The sequence below is a fragment of the Zootermopsis nevadensis genome, unplaced genomic scaffold, assembly GCF_977971745.1.
Source record: "Zootermopsis nevadensis isolate Lab colony 2312 unplaced genomic scaffold, Znev_1.0 Znev_ptg000022l, whole genome shotgun sequence".
Classification (NCBI taxonomy): Eukaryota; Metazoa; Arthropoda; class Insecta; order Blattodea; family Termopsidae; genus Zootermopsis; species Zootermopsis nevadensis.
In genome coordinates, this window is record NW_028259154.1 from 25,064,347 (window position 1) to 25,087,553 (window position 23,207).

A 23,207-nucleotide genomic window follows, 5' to 3' on the forward strand; every position below is an offset into this window, starting at 1 on the left:
GGACCCTACTAAGGCAAATAAGTGGTATGCAACAGTGAGGAAAGCTTTCATTCTCACCACATTGACGCAGATGTTCATGATTTGTATCAGGAATGTGACGCGCTCCTGTCTAGCCACTTTCTGGGAGAGTATTCGGGAAGACCCCAGTGAAGTGGTCGGAAAAATCTCGAGTCATGGTACGGATAGTGGGGATCTCAAAGGCAGAAGAAGTGTGAAGACATCGCTTGAATATCAAGATTCCTTTACTTCCACTTTCATCAAAACGACTCTGGTAAGAGCGAACAATATGTGCAGCTGGCACTGCATAGCAAACTTGCTAACGTATTGAGGGACCACAAGAATGCTGTCTCAGGTATGAGGGTTCAGGAAGTTGTTCTTTACGACTGATTAATGATTTTTACAGATGGGTTCCATCTACACATCCTTCTAAAATATGTTTTCTCTAGCCATGTGACAAGTGTCAGGTCATTTAATTGGCCCGAATAGCAACTCATATACTCGTTTGAGTAGTAACTTCTAATAATAGAATGAAACATGTGGATGCAGCTAAGCTGTACCCCACGGTAGTTAATTGAAGACTGCCTGTCACGGGAAATAATATGGCAATGAAATTTCTGGTCGCAGACGCAATCTACCTACTGTGCAACTGGCTACCAACTAATATCAGTCTACATCACAAACAAAACAAGCATCTAATATCTACAAGAGCACTAATCATCATTACTCAACCATAACTACACACCCACAATCACTACCATCAACGCTACAAATTGCAGTACTTGATACAATACACAACTTGTCAGACCAGAAATCTCATTGAGAAGTTTTGCACGTAAGAGTGAAATTAAATGTAGTCCGGCACTAGCGATGTCTGTGGAGGCATGTGCTTCCCATTGTGTAATGCCTCCCATAATGTCCCTGACTGTTCGGTTTCACTCTGCGGTAAGCGAAATCGTTCGGGCTATTCCTAATATCTTGTATCTGCAATTGATGGACCTAATTTTGGTCACATTTATGATAGTGGATGAGAAATTGCTAAGATTTAGATGCCAGCTGTGGTGTGGAGGGCAAAATAAATTTGTAGCTGCCCTTGTTACCTGCGTTCGATTTGCCAGATATCTCGTATTTAACGGAAGGTAATGAATGTACAGAACTTGCCTGAGTCGGCATGCCACGCGACATCTCGGAAATGAGATTGAGAACATTCTCAAAGTTCTAAGTGGTCCTACCGAAGCAACGAGTTCTTCTTGAGGGTCAGCCAAGTGGGAGATATACCCGATGAACCCTTACCCTGAAGCGGCCAATAAACAATGCCCGCGTGCAGTGTCTCCTAACAAGGTACTCAAGAGAACATTGTGAGCTGAATGCCATGACTTGACTTAGGAGGAGGGCATGGGCAAAATTAACATGACAGGGAAATTTTGAACATTGCCACTCAGCAAATATTCTGTTGCATGATTAAGTTATGGGAGTGTTGAAGCATGAGACATGAACACAGACACACACCACGCCTGACACACATAATACAGTCTGCTAACACATTCTGTCTTCAGTATTGTCGACAAATTTCTTGTCTTCTCTCCTATTCTGTCATCTCTCCACTTGTCTCTCTGCTTCTATCATATCCTCTCTGCAGCATCTATGTAATATTCTGTCTTTTCACGTCTCCTCTCGTGTCCTTCTCCGTCTTCTGTTGCAGTCCGTCTCCTGCCATCTCTGCAGTCACCTCTGTTATGCGTCCTGTATTCTCTTCTCTTCTCTTCTCTTCTATGAGATCCCTTGCCTTATGTTCACACCGCTGCTACCTCTTTTGCTGCCGTATCCTATCCAATCCTATCCTATCCTATCCCTGCCCTCTTCTTTCTTCTCCCTCCTCTTTTGTCTCACCATTCCTCTCCTTTCCTCCTCCTTTCTCATCCCTGTTCCCTGATTCTGCCTTGAGTCCACCTGCATCTTCTCTTCTCATTTCTTCACTTCTCTCTTATTAAGACTTCATTGCTTTCTTCATGTGTTGTCCGTTGTCTCCTTCTATTTCGCACTCCTATGGTCTTTCCTCATGACCCAGGGGGTAACTCAGTCACTTTTGTCACTTTGTTACGGACTGGACGACCAGGGTGTTCTATCCCAGACAGGGGCAGAGGATTCCTCCTCTAGCCTCTGCGTCCAGACTGGCTCTGGGCCCCACCCGTCCCCACAAGCACCTGCATGGCGTATAGTGAGACGACTTCATTTATGTTCTCTCCTCTTCTCTTTTCCCTTCCCGTCCATTCACTGCACTGTTCCTTAAGCTGCTCTTTGCTCTTCCTTCTCTTATTTTTGGCTCTCCTTTCATCTTCTCAAGAATACTATGATCTTCACTTGGTTCTTCTCCCGTTGCCACTTGTCATCTTTCACTTTTTCCTTGTCCTCTCTCCTCTTCTATCTTCTGTCTTCCTTCTCTTCACTAATATGTCTTCCCTTCCATATTCTTAAAATTTGCATACCACGTAGTGTATTGAAATATAAAAACAAGTACACAAACAAACTGTCAACACTTTAAATGACACACTATTTCTTCCATATATTCTTTCTCTAATTTCTCTTCTCCTCTCCGTTCCCCTCTCTGCCATCTTGTTCTCTCCTATGTTCTCTTTTTTCTTTTCTTCTTCTTCTTCTTCTCCTCCATTCTCTCTCCTCTTGTCCTGTCCTGTTTTTTTAAAATGTGGGGAGACTTCAAATCCTTTCAGACTCATTTCCACTTCCGATGAAGTGAACACTGTTTCTGTCTCTCGTTCTTCCAGGAAATGGAGCATTCTTCATTCCTACTTGCAGTTGAGCCACTTCGTGTGGAGTGTGGATACTGTCTTCACCATTCTAGTTTTGCCGCTTTCCAGGGATCCCTGTTGGACAATACCGTGTTGCACCAAGAGGGACAACCCCTTACTTGCGTTGCCCGCCCCCCACGACGAGGACGTACTAGAATGGACTTGGGGGGGCAGCGGATTTTGCCTCTAGTTGTCCTTCACACAGACAGCAAGTAATCAGCTTTCTGATTATGTTATTTCAGGAATTTACTATTACTTCACATTTTTTGCTTGATTCAGTTTGTGGATGCACACGTGCACCAGTGTCCTGTTTCGCCAATGAAGGATGCCTCTTGACATGAAAAAATTTCAAGTTGAACTAGGAGCCCGTTGCAGACCTAACTGATTTTACGTGCCAGCTATATGGAAGAAAATCCACAAAGTTTAGTTTTAAATAAATGAAGATGAAGTTTGCAAATTCCAGATTTTCAGAAATGCAAAGACAGCCTGAATTGTGATGGAAACAATCTGTGAAGTGGGTCTATGCATTTTTGTGGACATTAACTGATGCATCATTCATTGTTACACCCCCTCGCCACGGTGAGGCACAGGACTTTGAGGGGGGGATATGAATTCCTGGTCCGTCTTCAAGAACCGAGGATTCCATATCCGAAATAAAGGGCACATGTTGGAACCCATCCCAATGCCGATACTGCTCTAACTTGCATCGACCGAGAGTCGACTCATTGCCTTTAGGGCCTGAGTCGGAATGACGGTCTGAGCTCATGAAGAACAATAAGAGCATCTTTTGGAATACCAGTCCACGTCTCTTCATTTCACCACATCCTTCCTATCATTTATCCATATAGGTATGTGTAGCTATCTGCATTTAAGTTCCTAAGTTTATATGTTCTCCCTCCCTCTGTGACACCCCTCCCCACCCTCCCCCCGGGAATCCCATCATGAGTCAACTCTCCGGAAACCTGTGCAGTTGATGATAAACAATAAGAGAGCCTTTCATGAATAGGGAGAGTAAATTCCTGCCTCCGCAATCAATGTTCAGTTGCATCCTTGAGACTTTTCAGTATGAATTTGCTTGGACATCCCTTGCGCATTCCTGGACCTCTTCTGAGCTACCTTACTTGCCACTGTCTAACATCTCTCACCCCATGATTTAACTAACATATAGAAACGAGCAGCAGATTTTGCTAAAACATGATGCTTTTTTATTTTCCATTCTCTAAGGTTACGCTGTCTTAGTTCCAGATGTCCTCAAAACGAAGGAGCCAATACTAGACCCACGTCTGTGTACTGAGAGGACTGTGCGGACGGGACCTGCTCTTTTTTTTGAGACGTTGGGACTGCAATCGCTGGCAATGGACACACGTAAATTTACAGATCTTTTGGTGTTAGTTAGAGTTTGCCGGCCATGCATCATGCATGCAAGACATACAGACAGAATGAAGAAGGAGGAGGAACCACCAAGCACATGAAGTGAGTTGTATTAGTTGGTATTATAGTTTTTTAGTGCAGATATATTATATGTGACCTGTTAATCTGTACGTGTGTGTTGCCAGTTGTGTTTGTACACATAGTTTTCATTGCTTAAACATACCGGGAGCTGTTAACAGCTCAATATCATAACATCCTGTACTCTGCTACATTATATAAACACTTCAATAGATATCAACAAGTACTAAGCTCAGTGTCACGTTGTCCTGTTTGAAATCGTGACAAGCTTCCTAGGAACGTATACAATGTAATGTGCCCGCATCTTATACAAGAGTGCCTAGACTGTCGCTTGTTGACTGCTTCCACGATCATTATGGACGAGGCTCAGAAATTTAGGAACAGTGGTATGTTCTTTTAACTGACACGCATTCTGGAATGTCGCCGTGGATTTGTAGCTGTGTGTAATCCAAAGCTCTGTACTTTGAAAGCTGGATGCTAAGGCAGAGCATCCATTCACATAGGTCTATGAAAAGTATAAATGAAGAAGAGCCAAACTTCATATACCTTCAAAATATCTACCCTAATTTTTTGAGGAACATCAGTCAGCCTAATCCCTACCTTGGATTATTCAATTCGCATAGTTACAATATTGATCTACTCTCTTCCCTCTCTATCCTATTGATGATATATTACAGTGATAAGAGAATTTGATTTCTGTTGATATATTCCAATATTTGGCCAAAAGAATATGAGCCTGACTGTTTTATCACGATATCTGTCTTCTGGGTTGTTGCGCCCTGTAGTATGGTAGATGTTTACCAACGTTTTGGGGGGGAATGCGGTTCTCTATGGAATGCTTCCGCAGTCCTCGAAGTGTGTGAATGAGGGTCTTCCATGACCGGTTCAGGAGATGTCCGTCTTCCCTGTTGAAGTTGTCGGGATGTAATTAAATCTCAATGGCTTCCCTGATTATCCGATTTATTTGGTTATCACCAGTCTACCCCTTAGCACTGACCTGTAAATGAAAGATTCAATTGCTTGTTAAGAATATAATCTTTAGGAACATGAGAAACACACGCAATCACAGTCACTGAACAAGTTTGTTTCTTCTTCTGCTTCCAGTGATCTTCATCCCGCCACTCTCGCACAAATCTCACAGAAAGTACTGCATAAGATGACCGCGGAACACTTGAGATGTACGGTTGAAACACATCTGTAAGAGTCGAGTACTTCTTAATTTCTCCCTCGTCTACATTTCCTTCTTCTTCCTCTTTTTCATCCACTCCCTTTTCCTTCTTAAAATCTTCTTCCTCCTCTTTTCCTTCTTGTACTACTTCTTCTTCTGCTTCTGCTGCCACTTGTGCACCTCCGCAGGTTGAACTTATGCTGCAGGCAGTAGTGCTCCCCCGCTGGTGGTGCTTCTGGTGCAGCCACTTGTTCTCCCACGCTGGTGGTGCTTCTGGTGCAGCCACTTGTTCTCCCTCGCTGGTGGTGCTTCTGGTGCAGCCACTTGTTCACCCTCGCTGGTGGTGCTTCTGGTGCAGCCACTTGTTCTCCCACGCTGGTGGTGCTTCTGGTGCAGCCACTTGTTCACCCTCGCTGGTGGTGCTTCTGGTGCAGCCACTTGTTCTCCCCCGCTGGTGGTGCTTCTGGTGCAGCCACTTGTTCTCCCACGCTGGTGGTGCTTCTGGTGCAGCCACTTGTTCTCTTTCGCTGGTGGTGCTTCTGGTGCAGCCACTTGTTCTCCCACGCTGGTGGTGCTTCTGGTGCAGCCACTTGTTCTCCCACGCTGGTGGTGCTTCTGGTGCAGCCACTTGTTCACCCTCGCTGGTGGTGCTTCTGTTGCAGCCACTTGTTCTCCCTCGCTGGTGGTGATGCTTTTGCATCCACGTGTTCTCCCACGTTGGTGGTGCTTGTGTTGCAGCCACTTGTTCACCCCCGCTGGTGGTGCTTGTTTTGTAGCCACTTGTTTACCCTCGCTGGTGTTGCTTCTGGTGCAGCCACTTGTTCTCCCTCGCTGGTGGTGCTTCTGGTGCAGCCACTTGTTTTCCCACGCTGGTGGTGCTTCTGGTGCAGCCACTTGTTTTCCCACGCTGGTGGTGCTTGTTTTGCAGCCACGTGTTCTCCCCCTCTGGTGGTGCTTCTGGTGCAGCCACTTGTTCTCCCACGCTGGTGGTGCTTGTTTTGTAGCCACTTGTTCACCCTCGCTGGCGTTGCTTCTGGTGCAGCCACTTGTCACCCCCGCTGGTGGTGCTTCTGGTGCAGTCACTTGTTCTCCCTCGCTGGTAGTGCTTCTGGTGCAGCCACTTGTTCTCCCACGCTGGTGGTGCTTGTTTTGTAGCCACTTGTTCACCCTCGCTTGCGTTGCTTCTGGTGAAGCCACTTGTCACCCCCGCTGGTGGTGCTTCTGGTGCAGCCACTTGTTTTCCCTCGCTGTTGGTGCTTGTTTTGCAGCCACGTGTTCTCCCACGCTGGTGGTGCTTGTGTTGCAGCCAATTTTTGCTCCCCCGCTGATGCTGCTGCCGCCATTGCTGCTACCTACAACAGATCTGCCATAAATTTTGAGGAAAATCAGTCACCCTAATCCACTCCACCCCACCCCCCTCTGGATTATTGAATTATCGTGGTGACATAATATTAATCTAATCTCATCCCTCTCTAACCGATTGATGATATGTTACAGTGATAAGAGAATTTGATTTCTTCTTCTCAAGCTCTACAGTCCACTGTGAACTTTGGCTTCCTTCACAATTCATCCCCAGGCCTGACGATCCTTAGCTACATTGTGCCAGTTTTTAATTCCCATAATTTTCAAATCTATTTCATCTTTCCACTTTTTACATGGCCTGCCTCTCTTCCTTACCCCACCATATTAGTTAACATTATATTTTTTGCCATTCGTTCCTTGGCCATTCTTACACTGTGTCCTTACCATCTCAGTCTCAATGATTTTATAACTTTTACAATAACTTCACCTTCTAATATATACTCTATCACCTTATTCGTTCTTATTCTCCAGTTTTCTCTTTCCTTTGTGAGGCCAGAAATTTTCCTAATACTTTTTCCTTCAAATGTTCTAAGGGCATTCATTTAATCAGCCGCCATTGTCCAAGTTTCTGACCCATAGCTCAAGATAGGTCTTATTAGTGTTTTATACATTTTCATTTTTTTTTTCTTGACTGAAGTTTAGATCTCAAAATTTTAATATGTGCATAATATGCACAGTTTGCTAACATTATTTTATTACTTATGTCTTCCTTCAATTTATCATCGTTATTTATTACTGAACCCACATATGTAAACTTTTCTAGCCTTAAATATTAAAATCACCTATTGCAATATTTTCAAGATCTCTTCCTGCTAATAATGTGAACATTTTCAAATATTTAGTTTTCTCTTCATTTATTTCTAATCCCATTTTCTTTCCTTCGTCCTCTAATGCAATTACTCTTTTTTACAGTCCTGGGATATTTCTTGCAGTTAGCACAATGTCATCAACATAGGCACATATTTGTATACAATATTTCCTTTCTCAACAGTTCCTTCTAAGACTTTATTTAGTGCTATATTAAATAGTGTTGCTGATAGTGCATCCTCCTGTCTTACTCTTACCATTGTATTAAAGGATCTACTACTTTTATTGCTTATCTTAACTTTTTATGTGTTACCCTGTAAAGTCATTCTTATTAGTCTTATTATCTTTTCTTATTATACCATCATGCTCTAAGGCTGTAAACAATTGATTTATATATATTCTATGAAAAGCTTGTCTAATAACAATAAATAGAATGTGTAAATTCGTATTATATTCATAACACTTTTCCGTTGTCTGTCTCATTACAAATATTTGCTCAGGGTTACTGCTGTTAAGTCTGAATCCACATTGGTAATCGCCTATTATCTCTTCAATATATACATTAAGTCTTTTGAGTATAATATTTGTGAAGATTTTATATATTACATTTAAATGGGTAATCCCTTTGTAATTACTACATTGCATTTTACCTCCTTTTTTAAAAATCAGACATGTAAGACCTTTTTTCCATTCTGATGGCATTCTTTCTTTTTCCCATATCATATTTATGTATTTACTTATGTATTCTTCCTAACAGAACTTGGCTTTCTTGTTTTATTAATTCTGCAGTAATAGAGTCCTCACCCGGAGCCTTGTTATTTTTCAATTATATTATTCATTCCTTCTTTCACTTAATTCATGATGGGACATTCAACAAAGGGCTGAGCTGTTAAATATTTACTATCTCTATTATTTATTTAAGAGCTCTTCAAAATACTCAGTCCATCTATCTAAAATTTCTTTTTCATCTCCTATTATTTTACCTTGCTTATCCTTACATGCATTGAGTTTTGGTTTATTGCAATTTTTTTATAATTAAAGTTTACCTATAAAATTTTCTATTTTAATTTTGAGAATTGACTTCTTGTATTGTTTGTAATTGTTCATTAATAATTTCTCTTTTCTTCTTCCTACATTTTGTATTGACTTCCCTTCTGTAGTTATTATATATTTCACATTTTGATCTTGTTTCATGTTGTAACTTTATTTTTCTAGCTTCATTTTTATTTTCCACAAACCTAAGACAATCATTGCCAAACCAATCTGCATTTCTTCCTTGTTTCTCTATTCCTATATTGTCAGTTGCAGATTGTGTGATTGATTGTTTGATTTTATTCCATTCTAGTCCCACACTTTCTTCCTCATCATTATCATTGTACAAAACAAAATGCTGTGATTAAGAGAATTTTATTTGTGTTGATACATTCCAGCATTTGGCCGAAAGGATAGGAGTCTGACTGTTTTTTTTTGTGGTTATCCCCAGTCTCCTCCGTAACACCCATCTGTAAATGAAAGATTCGAACGCTTGTTAGGAATAGAACCACTAGGCACCTGAGAACCACACGCAATCACAGTCACACGATAAGTTTATATCTTCTTCTGCTTCCAGTGATCTTCTTCCTGCCGCTATTGACACAAATCTCACGGAAGGTACTGCAAAAGAGAAGGAGGAAACACTTCAGATCTGCAGTTGAAACTCAGCGGTAAGTGTCGCAGTACTTCTTCACTTCTTCCTTCATTTCCTTTCTTTCTTTCTTTCTTTTTCTTCCTCTTCTTTTCCTTCTTATCTTCTTTTTCTCCTCCTCCTCCTGCTTTGGCTTCTGTTGTTCATTCCTCAGTGCTGATGCTTCTTGAAACTAACAATTTCATATTCTGTGTCTTAATTTTTTCTTATGTCCTGTATTTGTTTCGCTGTGTTCGTGGCATCCATCACACTCTAAGTACATGATCCCAAGGCACTTAATACCCAGACAGACAGTGATGAATGGGACTGTGATCTTTTGCGATGCGTGAGTGAAAGCGGTAGATGACACAGTATGCCACATTGTGCTAATATGGTTTTACTGAGTAATTGAAGAAGTGAGGCCTATGCTTGGACCCTACTAAGGCAAATAAGTGGTATGCAACAGTGAGGAAAGCTTTCATTCTCACCACATTGACGCAGATGTTCATGATTTGTATCAGGAATGTGACGCGCTCCTGTCTAGCCACTTTCTGGGAGAGTATTCGGGAAGACCCCAGTGAAGTGGTCGGAAAAATCTCGAGTCATGGTACGGATAGTGGGGATCTCAAAGGCAGAAGAAGTGTGAAGACATCGCTTGAATATCAAGATTCCTTTACTTCCACTTTCATCAAAACGACTCTGGTAAGAGCGAACAATATGTGCAGCTGGCACTGCATAGCAAACTTGCTAACGTATTGAGGGACCACAAGAATGCTGTCTCAGGTATGAGGGTTCAGGAAGTTGTTCTTTACGACTGGTTAATGATTTTTACAGATGGGTTCCATCTACACATCCTTCTAAAATATGTTTTCTCTAGCCATGTGACAAGTGTCAGCTCATTTAATTGGCCCGAATAGCAACTCATATACTCGTTTGAGTAGTGACTTCTATTAATAGAATGAAACATGTGGATCAGCTAAGCTGTACCCCACGGTAGTTAATTGAAGACTGCCTGTCACGGGAAATAATTTGGCAATGAAATTTCTGGTCGCAGACGCAATCTACCTACTGTGCAACTGGCTACCAACTAATATCAGTCTACATCACAAACAAAACAAGCATCTAATATCTACAAGAGCACTAATCATCATTACTCAACCATAACTACACACCCACAATCACTACCATCAACGCTACAAATCGCAGTACTTGATACAATACACAACTTGTCAGACCAGAAATCTCATTGAGAAGTTTTGCACGTAAGAGTGAAATTAAATGTAGTCCGGCACTAGCGATGTCTGTGGAGGCATGTGCTTCCCGTTGTGTAATGCCTCCCATAATGTCCCTGACTGTTCGGTTTCACTCTGCGGTAAGCGAAATCGTTCGGGCTATTCCTAATATCTTGTATCTGCAATTGATGGACCTAATTTTGGTCACATTTATGATAGTGGATGAGAAATTGCTAAGATTTAGATGCCAGCTGTGGTGTGGAGGGCAAAATAAATTTGTAGCTGCCCTAGTTACCTGCGTTCGATTTGCCGGATATCTCGTATTTAACGGAAGGTAATGAATGTACAGGACTTGCCTGAGTCGGCATGCCACGCGACATCTCGGAAATGAGATTGAGAACATTCTCAAAGTTCTAAGTGGTCCTACCGAAGCAACGAGTTGTTCTTGAGGGTCAGCCAAGTGGGAGATATACCCGATGAACCCTTTCCCTGAAGCGGCCAATAAACAATGCCCGCGTGCAGTGTCTCCTAACAAGGTACTCAAGAGAACATTGTGAGCTGAATGCCATGACTTGACTTAGGAGGAGGGCATGGGCAAAATTAACATGACAGGGAAATTTTGAACATTGCCACTCAGCAAATATTCTGTTGCATGATTAAGTTATGGGAGTGTTGAAGCATGAGACATGAACACAAACACACACCACGCCTGACACACATAATACAGTCTGCTAACACGTTCTGTCTTCAGTATTGTCGACAAATTTCTTGTGTTCTCTCCTATTCTGTCATCTCTCCACTTGTCTCTCTGCTTCTATCACATCCTCTCTGCAGCATCTATGTAATATTCTGTCTTTTCACGTCTCCTCTCGTGTCCTTCTCCGTCTTCTGTTGCAGTCCGTCTTCTGCCATCTCTGCAGTCACCTCTGTTATGCGTCCTGTATTCTCTTCTCTTCTCTTCTCTTCTCTTCTCTTCTATGAGATCCCTTGCCTTATGTTCACACCTCTGCTACCTCTTTTGCTGCCGTATCCTATCCAATCCTATCCTATCCCTGCCCTCTTCTTTCTTCTCCCTCCTCTTTTGTCTCACCATTCCTCTCCTTTCCTCCTCCTTTCTCATCCCTGTTCCCTTGTTCTGCCTTGAGTCCACCTGCATCTTCTCTTCTCATTTCTTCACTTCTCTCTTATTAAGACTTCATTGCTTTCTTCATGTGTTGTCCGTTGTCTCCTTCTATTTCGCACTCCTATGGTCTTTCCTCATGACCCAGGGGGTAACTCAGTCACTTTTGTGACTTTGTTACGGACTGGACGACCAGGGGGTTCTATCCCAGACAGGGGCAGAGGATTCCTCCTCTAGCCTCTGCGTCCAGACTGGCTCTGGGCCCCACCCTTCCCCACAAGCACCTGCATGGCGTATAGTGAGACGACTTCATTTATGTTCTCTCCTCTTCTCTTTTCCCTTCCCGTCCATTCACTGCACTGTTCCTTAAGCTGCTCTTTGCTCTCCCTTCTCTTATTTTTGGCTCTCCTTTCATCTTCTCAAGAATACTATGATCTTCACTTGGTTCTTCTCCTGTTGCCACTTGTCATCTTTCACTTTTTCCTTGTCCTCTCTCCTCTTCTATCTTCTGTCTTCCTTCTCTTCACTAATATGTTTTCCCTTCCATATTCTTAAAATTTGCCTACCACGTAGTGTATTGAAATATAAAAACAAGTACACAAACAAACTGTCAACACTTTAAATGACACACTATTTCTTCCATATACTCTTTCTCTAATTTCTCTTCTCCTCTCCGTTCCCCTCTCTGCCATCTTGTTCTCTTCTTCTTTTTTCTTTTCTTCTTCTTCTTCTTCTCCTCCATTCTCTCTCCTCTTGTCCTGTCCTGTTTTTTTAAAATGTGGGGAGACTTCAAATCCTTTCAGACTCATTTCCACTTCCGATGAAGTGAACACTGTTTCTGTCTCTCGTTCTTCCAGGAAATGGAGCATTCTTCATTCCTACTTGCAGTTGAGCCACTTCGTGTGGAGTGTGGATACTGTCTTCACCATTCTAGTTTTGCCGCTTTCCAGGGATCCCTGTTGGACAATACCGTGTTGCACCAAGAGGGACAACCCCTTACTTGCGTTGCCCGCCCCCCACGACGAGGACGTACTAGAATGGACTTGGGGGGGCAGCGGATTTTGCCTCTAGTTGTCCTTCACACAGACAGCAAGTAATCAGCTTTCTGGTTATGTTATTTCAGGAATTTACTATTACTTCACATTTTTTGCTTGATTCAGTTTTTGGATGCACACGTGCACCAGTGTCCTGTTTCGCCAATGAAGGATGCCTCTTGACATGAAAAAATTTCAAGTTGAACTAGGAGCCTGTTGCAGACCTAACTGATTTTACGTGCCAGCTATATGGAAGAAAATCCACAAAGTTTAGTTTTAAATAAATGAAGATGAAGTTTGCAAATTCCAGATTTTCAGAAATGCAAAGACAGCCTGCATTGTGATGGAAACAATCTGTGAAGTGGGTCTATGCGTTTTTGTGGACATTAACTGATGCATCATTCATTGTTACACCCCCTCGCCACGGTGAGGCACAGGACTTTGAGGGGGGGATATGAATTCCTGGTCCGTCTTCAAGAACCGAGGATTCCATATCCGAAATAAAGGGCACATGTTGGAACCCATCCCAATGCCGATACTGCTCTAACTTGCATCGACCGAGAGTCGACTCATTGCCTTTAGGGCCTGAGTCAGAATGACGGTCTGAGCTCATGAAGAACAATAAGAGCATCTTTTGGAATACCAGTCCACGTCTCTTCATTTCACCACATCCTTCCTATCATTTATCCATATAGGTATGTGTAGCTATCTGTGGTTAAGTTCCTAAGTTTATATGTTCTCCCTCCCTCTGTGACCCCCCTCCCCACCGCCCCCCAGGAATCCCATCTTGAGTCAACTCTCCGGAAACCTGTGCAGTTGATGATAAACAATAAGAGAGCCTTTCATGAATAGGGAGAGTAAATTCCTGCCTCCGCAATCAATGTTCAGTTGCATCCTTGAGACTTTTCAGTATGAATTTGCTCGGATATCCCTTGCGCATTCCTGGACCTCTTCTGAGCTACCTTACATGCCACTGTCTAACATCTCTCACCCCATGATTTAACTAACATATAGAAACGAGCAGCAGATTTTGCTAAAACATGATGCTTTTTTATTTTCCATTCTCTAAGGTTACGCTGTCTTAGTTTCAGATGTCCTCAAAATGAAGGAGCCAATACTAGACCCACGTCTGTGTACTGAGAGGACTGTGCGGACGGGACCTGCTCTTTTTTTGAGACGTTGGGACTGCAATCGCTGGCAATGGACACACGTAAATTTACAGATCTTTTGGTGTTAGTTAGAGTTTGCCGGCCATGCATCATGCATGCAAGACATACAGACAGAATGAAGAAGGAGGAGGAACCACCAAGCACATGAAGTGAGTTGTATTAGTTGGTATTATAGTTTTTTAGTGCAGATATATTATATGTGACCTGTTAATCTGTACGTGTGTGTTGCCAGTTGTGTTTGTACACATAGTTTTCATTGCTTAAACATACCGGGAGCTGTTAACAGCTCAATGTCATAACATCCTGTACTCTGCTACGTTATATAAACACTTCACTAGATATCAACAAGTACTAAGCTCAGTGTCACGTTGTCCTGTTTGAAATCGTGACAAGCTTCCTAGGAACGTATACAGTGTAATGTGCCCGCATCTTATACAAGAGTGCCTAGACTGTCGCTTGTTGACTGCTTCCACGATCATTATGGACGAGGCTCAGAAATTTAGGAACAGTGGTATGTTCTTTTAACTGACATGCATTCTGGAATGTCGCCGTGGATTTGTAGCTGTGTCGTAATCCAAAGCTCTGTACTTTGAAAGCTGGCGGCTAAGGCAGAGCATCCATTCACATAGGTCTATGATAAATATAAATGAAGAAGAGCCAAGCTTCATATACCTTCAATATCTTCTTCTTCTTCTTCTTATAGCGTTATAACCCTGTGTGGGTCTTAGCTTGTTCGATGAATTTTTTCCATTCTAATATATATTTATTATTCAAGTCTATACACAAACTTTTAAATTGTTGATGTTAAAATTTAAAATTAATATTAATATTCTGCTCCATTCATCGTTATCTCGATGTTACAATATTGCGCTTTTTACTACTACATGTTTCAATGTCATAGCATCATCTTCAGGTTTTTATCTTTAAAACTACTCTATATTTATTAATGCAAGCTTTTCATTGATTCCATTCTGTCCTATCATTCACAATTCTTCTCCATCCCCTTACTCCCATCGTCCTCACATCCTCCTCCACGTCGTCTATCCATCGTTTCCGTGGTCTCCCTCTCATCCTTCTTCCCATCGGTCTCCATTCCATCACTCTTCTAGTTACCCTGTTTCCTTCTATTCTTGCAACATGGCCAAGCCAGGCTAACCTTTTGCTTTTGATTAGCCTAACGATATCTGCTCCCTGTATGATACAATCTAGTTCATGATTCATCCTAATTCTCCAGGAGCCATCACTATTCTGTATTGGACCATAGATTTTTCGTAATATTTTGCGTTCAAATATTCTAAGTTGTTGCTCATCAAAGCTAGTTAATGTCCAGGCTTCACATCCATATGTGACTACTGGTCTTATCAGAACTTTATAGATTCTCAGTTTAAGTTCCCTCCCCAGTATTTTAGACTTCATTAATTTCTGATAGGCATAATAACATCTATTACCATTCACAATACGTGCTTTAATTTCATTAGTTACTGAATTTATAGTATTAATCTGTGAACCCTGGTAATTAAAATTCTGCACATGTTCAAAATTATAATGCCCTATTCTCAATTTATTTGTGACATTTCTTGCTGCTCTTGTAACTTTCATATATTTTGTTTTCGATTCATTTATTTTTAGCCCCCTTAATTCTGTTTCTTCCATCAATTTTAATACTGTTTCTTCCAGTGCAGCTTTATTCCTGCTAATAATAGCTATATCATCTGCATATGCACTCACGTGTATTGATTTTATACCTTCAATATATCTACCCTAATTTTTTGAGGAACATCAGTCTGCCTAATCCCTACCTTGGATTATTCAATTAGCATAGTTACAATATTGATCTAATCTCTTCCCTCTCTATCCTATTGAGGATATGTTACAGTGATAAGAGAATTTGATTTCTGTTGATATATTCCAGTATTTGGCCAAAAGCATAGGAGTCTGACTGTGTTTTATGTGGTTAACCCCAGTTTCCTCCTTAACACACATCTGGAAATAGTTTCCAAGATTAAGATTGAAATCGAAAATGATAGAAAATAAATTAATTTATGTCAAGGTCACTGCGACCAAGAGCACCAAATAGTTCAGAACCTGGAAAGGTCTGCCTTAGCACTTTTCCATTCCTCGGTTCAGAGTATCGTGATTTCTGCTGGACACTGTGCAGCTACCCCACAAGAGAGCACATATCACAGTAAATTACAAACATTCCTGGAAAATAATTTCACAAAATATAACAGAGTTTGGTGTAGCTGCACCTTGCCTACCACAGCCTGGCACTTTGTAGCTCCATGCCAGCTAAAGGAAAAGATTTCTTTTAGTTTAGTCTGAAATTAATTTTCATGTCGACGCATAACACATCATAACTGTACACATGTGAACGTTATTAATTGGCTTCGTTCTGCGTAGGTTGGAGAGTGTCTTACCACCAGACACACATTTCAGTGGTGTGGATTGAACCCTACCAGTTGTGGTAAACACTCCCAAACCTGATTCTACATGGAGGCAGAATGTATGCAGGGGCCCTATTTTGCTGACTTCAGCAGACAATGTGAATATCAACACTTTCTTTCAAATGGCTTGGGGTATGAATTTAATTGAATTGAGGGACTGGCAGAGAAGGAGCATTCACGGCAACTTGCAGATAATAGAATGTTCTAATAAGGACTCTTTGAGTGTCCTGGGCATTAGCAGCAATACTTGGATAATTTGGTATAATGGAAAACCTGAGTACCCTGGGCATTAGCAGCAATACTCAGGTAATTTAGAAAAAGGAAGAAATCTCTGAGTATCCTGGGCATTAGCAGCAATACTCAGGGACATTTGACAACGAGAGGAACCTTAGAGTATTCTAGGGCATTAGCAGCAATACTCCAAAGTAAACAGTCACACATTCTGCTACGTTCCCCATCCGCGCCTGGCATGGTTCGCTACGCAGCCATGGTTCTGTGGTACCAAATATAAACTGTTGCTTTCCTACCTTTCGGTGAGTTACTGCACGTGCTGTTGGTTTGTCCAGTGACCTGCTGGTGTGACACTGCCATTTCTTGAAGTTCACCTGCAAAACAAATGGCTGTCGTCAACTTTTCCATGTAGCTTCTTGTTTTGTGGCATTCACAATCACAGTATGACTGTCATGCTTCTGTAAAATTCTCTTGTATGAGGCTTGTGTTCAGTGTTATGGGTGATACTATTACCAGCATGACTTAGCTAAGAATTTTGTCAGCATAGTTTTCCATAACTCTGTTAAAATAATTGGGTCACATGAACCATAACACATTCATTGTTCGTTGTTCAGCAATCAGCACAGTGCTAAACTGCATTAATTTTTTAGTACTGATACTGAAGAAGCAATATAATGCCACAAAACAAGAAAATTCAACACAAAAAATAATACAGTGGCAGTGACAAATTGACAGGAACATTTTGTGTGGGTGTGTGTGTGTGTGTGTGTGTGTGTGGCCTTAAACATCACCTCACTGCTACGTTATTCATAACTTCTTTCATTGTATCTCACTATTCAAGTATACACACAGTGTTGAAAGAATACGAAGAATCGTAATTGCACCATACATGGCTACCACTAGAATTAAAGGAGCGCTGTCGCCACTAACTGACAACTAACGGTTGTCTCTGCAAACTGAATAAAAGCAAGCACTAGGAGAAAAGAAGGAACACTGTGCAGCCTGCACAATATATATTTCTAAGAGCATAAAAAAATGTGACTCCGAAGGGCATTAGATCTGACATTCTGGAGCACAGCTACCTGGGAAGAAGTTTATGTAAAACTGTAAGAAAATGTCCATCCTTAATAATCCACTAACACAACAAAGTTGCATTCTGAATAACAGGTGGTTATTAGGGGATTAGAGGTGTGTGGAACAGGCTTAGGTTCTTATTCAGTTCTGGGCATTGTTAATTATTGAACCTACACATTTTCCTACGAGAAAGTTGGTATGAGAGTTAAATACTGACCATGAAATTCTGTACACGAGTTCCATTTATCACTTGTGAAAATAGACGAATACTGAAATGAATTCCATCAGAACTATTAAGATATTGGAAAGTTTTTATATGGTAGATTTCGAAAGTTGCTGTAGATCCAATAATTGAAGGAAAGTGACTGAAAAAGGCGTGGAATTATAAACCTACAAGATAAAAGTATGAAGATAAATAAGAATGATCTTATGGAAATGGGGGAGGTGTGCACAGGATTCACGTGTCTCCGGATACGGACCGATGTGATTTTGTAATCCCAGTAATGAAAATTTTAGTTCCTTTAAATGCAGGGAATTTCTTGAGGGGCATTGCACCTAAAGGAGGCCTGCTCAGTGCAATTTACAAAGTAGAATTGGTTCTTTGACAGATACCATTTGTGTTCAATATGTAGGTCCAACTACCACCTGGACAGTATTTTATCCATTCTCTTCACATCAAACTTAAGGGGGATATAGGCCTAATATATATATATATATATATATATATATATATATATATATATATATAAATTACACTAACTATTACCCCCTCACTCCTTTCCAAACCATTGATGTAACTGTAACTATTGTTTCCAACTAAAAAGCTAAAGGATGGAGTCGTGCACAAGAAATCTTCTCCTGCTAAGTTACATACTAAAACTGAATCATAGGATTTGAGGTTTTCACGGCGGTGAGTCTGGATTGTTGTGCCGTGTAATCTGGTAGAAATTTGCCTACTGCACAGCGCAACAACCCAGAAGACAACCATATTATTAAAACTGAAGAACTGGAAAGGGATTTCTACGGACAACAGAAACAAGTTTGTAGGATGATACGGAATACCAGAACGGAACTGAAGGAATACACGCAACGACTCACTGGAAGGCCTGCCATCCAAGATTAAAGTCGGGAGGTAACCCTCAAAACTTATGAGAGGCCACACGCGTACAGACATTCTCCTCGCAGTTTTGCGGCCAGTCTTTCATTCATCAATTGATGCTACATGTTCAGTGAAGACGATGCGATTTTATTCAGTCTTGCTATTACTTTAATGTCGAAAAACAAAGAAAGCTAAAACGTTCTAAGTGGATCAGGTGTTTGTTAGATAGACCAAAGCATTCTCACATAAATTTGTTGAATGAAGGAACTATGAGGATTTAAAGTTCTTAGTGGCAATTTCAGCACAAGCACTATGTAAAGTTATTCCAGAAACACACAACCATTTACAAGGTTTTCCGAAAAGAATAGTGCAAGGCATGTAAACATTTATTCAGATCAAAATCTTCTCGGGCAATAAGCCGCGTCAACTGGTTCCCGAAACGTCGGTTTACTACGGTAACCAGTTGACGCGGCTTATTGCCCGAGAAGATTTTATTGATTTTACTCTCCGCGAAAGTCTCAAATCCTATATTTATTCAGATATCTGCCATTATATTGGAACAAAAATATTTACCGAAATATTAGCGGTGCAAGGCAATGTTAGATGTGGGTGCTGGAAGGTATTCATTCGATATAAAACGCAAAAAAAAAATTAGGGCTTTATAGGGAGTGCTGTGCTGACTGATTGAGATGACTAAATGCTACAAGACTCGTCTCTGCCCACACACGTTACTGTTTGTAAACAGACTTATCGTAGGCTCGATTTCCATCAAAATTCACCACACGCTCTGGTTTGCCTTTCGGTAACTGGTAGCGTGTATGGCCACCTTTAGAAACAGCACAAATAAGTGTGGGAGGACTTTCAAAAAAGTTATATGAAGAGAGTGATAATATGAAGAAGAAACGTGGTCAACATTACCGAAATTGAGATCGAAAAGAAGGAACAATTTATAATATTTAAGAGGGGTGACGAAAACGGGAAAATTACGTAGGCATCGCCTTGTTAAATTCTGCATTAAAACTCAACCAAGATAATTACAAAGAAGTTGCATGAAATAATAGCATTGTCAGATGAACAAGGTTACCGTACTGGAAGGCAGATCGTGCATAGGTGCAGTTTTTATTGTTAGAATTTAACAAAACTCTATGTGCTTTGTAGATTTAGAACTATCATTTGATAAGGTAAGACTCAGATACTATAATGATATTTAAACAAACGTCCCTGAAGCCTTTAAAAAAAATAATTAAGACACGGAGACTCCCTAAACCCTCTGCTATTTAACGAGATTATGGACGAAATAAAAAATATTATAATACAAAAGGGTACAGAATGGGTGCTGGAAGTATAGTATCAGTAGTCTGTTATGCTTACGATGCAGGGCTAATAAGTGAATCAGAAGACGATCTACAAACTTGTAAAAACGAGAAATATACGCGATTGTATTTACCCATTGAACTACATGTATGACCTACCAAAATCTTACGACGATATATAGATAAAAGGGAGTATCATGGTTCATTAAATTACCTGAGTGTAAAAATTACTTCCTATGGAGATTTAAATAATGAGATTAAGAACAAAAAGGATGAGAATATAGGGTACTCTAGGAGACTACTTATGGAATAACGAATATCTAAGAGATGTAAAACGAAGAATATATAGGGGAGACCGGGGCAGAACGGGGAACTTAACCTTTGGACGCATGTGGAAGGGACAATAATAAAGATAAACACATGGAGGATCCTTGTGTTAATTTATTTTCTATTTTAGATTTATAATGAGTTATTAGTTTAGTTCTAAAAGTTACAGTTTTTTTTAAAATATTAATTTCTTTACAAGAATGTAACTTGCCCCGTACCCGGGGCAAGACGGGGTATGATTGATATATGTTTGAAAAGTTGCAAGCAGACACAGATTATCTAATAATTATGACGTAGGATATAACAATGATTTAGTATACAATGTAAAATGTCCAAACTTTACACATTTGAAATCTACTTAGGCCTAATGTAGACGGCACACACGTGCACCTCTTCATCATCATCGTGTCTACCAACACCTGCATTTGTGTTATGGGCCCATTTCAAGCAAGAGGGACACCGGATCCACCCTTCGATAGACTGCGAATAGACATCACCACTTTACAGGCACTTGTCATTTGATCCTCTTCTCTGGGTACCCCATTCTGCCCCACCCTATCCGAGTATACTCTTTCAAATTAGGATTGTGCCACCAAAAATAACATCATGACTTTCAAGAAAACATCTTGTAACATGCATTATTCAACAAAGTGGATATGAATAATGAATAGGTTCTACTTTCACTGGAAGTTGAGAAAAAATTGTAAAATGTAGGATTGGGTGATTATTTCAGAAACTGTAACCAAAAAATGGCGCTGACTGGCATGACATGACCTTGTGCTGTATGCTATTTCATCCGGTCCCGATAGATAGCAACGCATTGCAGACGAAATAAAGCCGATTCCCTGGTCTCCCCTATGTAAAGAATACGCACGCTACTAACAATACTGTGGTCAGTAATGTAGAGGAAATCATATATATTATCAGACTGCGTGGAAATCTTAAAGTACCGGACGAAAACCACATGGCCTGCTAATCTACAAATTGATCAATCTCTCAGACATGTTAGTTGCATTATTCGTATATATGTCGATCTAACGTAGTGCTAGGTAGTTTATTATAAATTTTATCGTCTTCTGAGTTGTACCATATACTCTGATAGAGTTTACCAACGTTTCAGAGGTCCCTGCCGCCTCCATCATCAGAGCTATCATCGCCCTGATAATGAAAGCAGCAGGGACCACTGAAACGTTGGTAAACATCTACCAGACTACATGGCACAACCCAGAAGATGGCCATCGTCATGTGATCAATTAATTGTTACAGATTAACGTCTTACGCTTGGGCCTTATTTGGACACCATTAGTGTTAAAATATAATTAATTTCTTTTAAATTGGAAATTCTAATATGCCTGTAAATTCCACAGCAATATTTGAAAATAATTCACAAAATATAAAAAGGTACAATCTTCCTCAACTCAACCTGGCCATAATTGATGGGGAGGGATCATTATGCAAGACTTCTGTACAATTTGTAGCCTTCCAAAACTTAGTATTCAAATTTAAAAAAGATGTTCAAATAAGTATATTATCATGACTCATGTAAGTTGTCACACTTAGTTCTCAAATTTTCTGGACCATACAACTTCATGTTTTTGTTTCATCATAGCTGTAGTCAACCCAATGCATCAGCAAGCTACATATGCCTTCTAACTAACTAGATGGCTTACCGAACCCGAAGGTTCATCACCGAATCAACCAAAGACCTCCACCGGACCCTGTTCTCCTTCACCTCCTATCTTCCCATCTACGTCTACCAATCAAATACCTGGTGCACACCTTGTCCCATCCATGCGCGCTACATGCCACGCCCATCTTATTTTTCTCGACTTAATCACCCTGACAATCGAGTCTTAGTTAATTTGTTCCTAACAATGCTTTTTTTTTTTGCGGTGAAAGGTTAGCCTTATACCCAACCCCAAGTTGGATGACCACCCCTCGACTGCTTATTCAATATATTCGCAGCTAACCTCCCCTACACCCGCAACCCAGACTTGCCATGTGATTGTGCAAGGGACCCCACCATACATATTCCTTCACATACGTTCGGTGGTACATTTCTAGCACTAATCTTACAATTTAAAACCAGTTAGACCTGCCTATCCACCTTTCCTAAATACTAAACACTACCACCATTAGTTTTATCGTGTAACATAATTTTCATTCTAGAAAACTCAAATGGCTGGTACCCACGAACAAAGTTCCTCCATGTTGCGACTTCGACATAATCTAAAATTTCCACTATTTCACATCCCTTAATTCATCTGAAATCTTTATGACGGCAAGATTCCCACTCGTGCACGAATTGCAGTGCAACTCTTATTACTTACCTTACATTAGAAACATGAATAAAATTCTTCTGCTCAGTCCCATTCATACAGCACACATCACTGGTTTTTCCAATTTCCCTCCGCACTTACCTTTTCTACCATAATTAGTGCATTATATATACATATATATATATATATATAAAAAGTATTTTTCCAAATTTATAAAGAGAGGACTGATTATTTTTTATTTTGGCATTAGGAAGTAGGGACAGGCAAGATCATTAATATACAAATGCATATTAATCAGTATTTTGATATTGGTTTACTTCCTATAAACATTTTCTCAATAGCAATAACAAAAAAGCTATGAGCCAGCCAAAAATTACGAAGGGACTTTCAGGAACCCCTGGTAGCACAACAAATCTTTCTTACATAAATGCACACACAAACGGAATTGAGGTCTGGAAGTTGAAACCTACAAGACTAATGTCCGATGTAATTATTTTAATATTATTGCAAAATATTATACTTTATAGCAGCAGGCAATACTTTTTTAATATACCACATATGTGCAATATGCTATGATAAGACGATGAAAACAGCTGTTTGCAGAACCTGAAATGCAAACCTTCCACAAGGAC

The 23,207-nt window shown here is 40.6% G+C and overlaps 1 protein-coding gene across 18 annotated transcripts in view; it reads left to right on the top strand.

Moving 5' to 3' along the window:
- The window catches only part of LOC110839140 (uncharacterized), a 77,915-nt gene extending 59,961 nt beyond the window's left edge, over positions 1–17,954 (top strand). For 13 of the 18 annotated variants that reach the window (XR_015536510.1, XR_015536507.1, XR_015536520.1 and 10 more), the window contains 5 exons: positions 91–3,016; positions 4,044–4,277; positions 9,200–9,293; positions 12,463–12,698; positions 13,725–14,755. Coding sequence is in view for 2 of the 18 variants with exons in the window: in XM_087353693.1 (XP_087209819.1) it covers position 4,277; positions 9,200–9,293; positions 9,775–9,955; positions 12,463–12,698; positions 13,725–13,779 (567 nt within the window). In the remaining 16 variants the exon portion in view is untranslated. Of the gene's footprint in view, positions 1–70; positions 3,017–4,043; positions 4,278–9,199; positions 9,294–9,774; positions 9,956–12,462; positions 12,699–13,724; positions 14,756–16,208 lie in introns of those variants that run through there. The other 5 variants (XM_087353693.1, XM_087353694.1, XR_015536509.1 and 2 more) reach the window with 4 other exon arrangements.
- Positions 17,955–23,207: the final 5,253 nt, after the last annotated feature.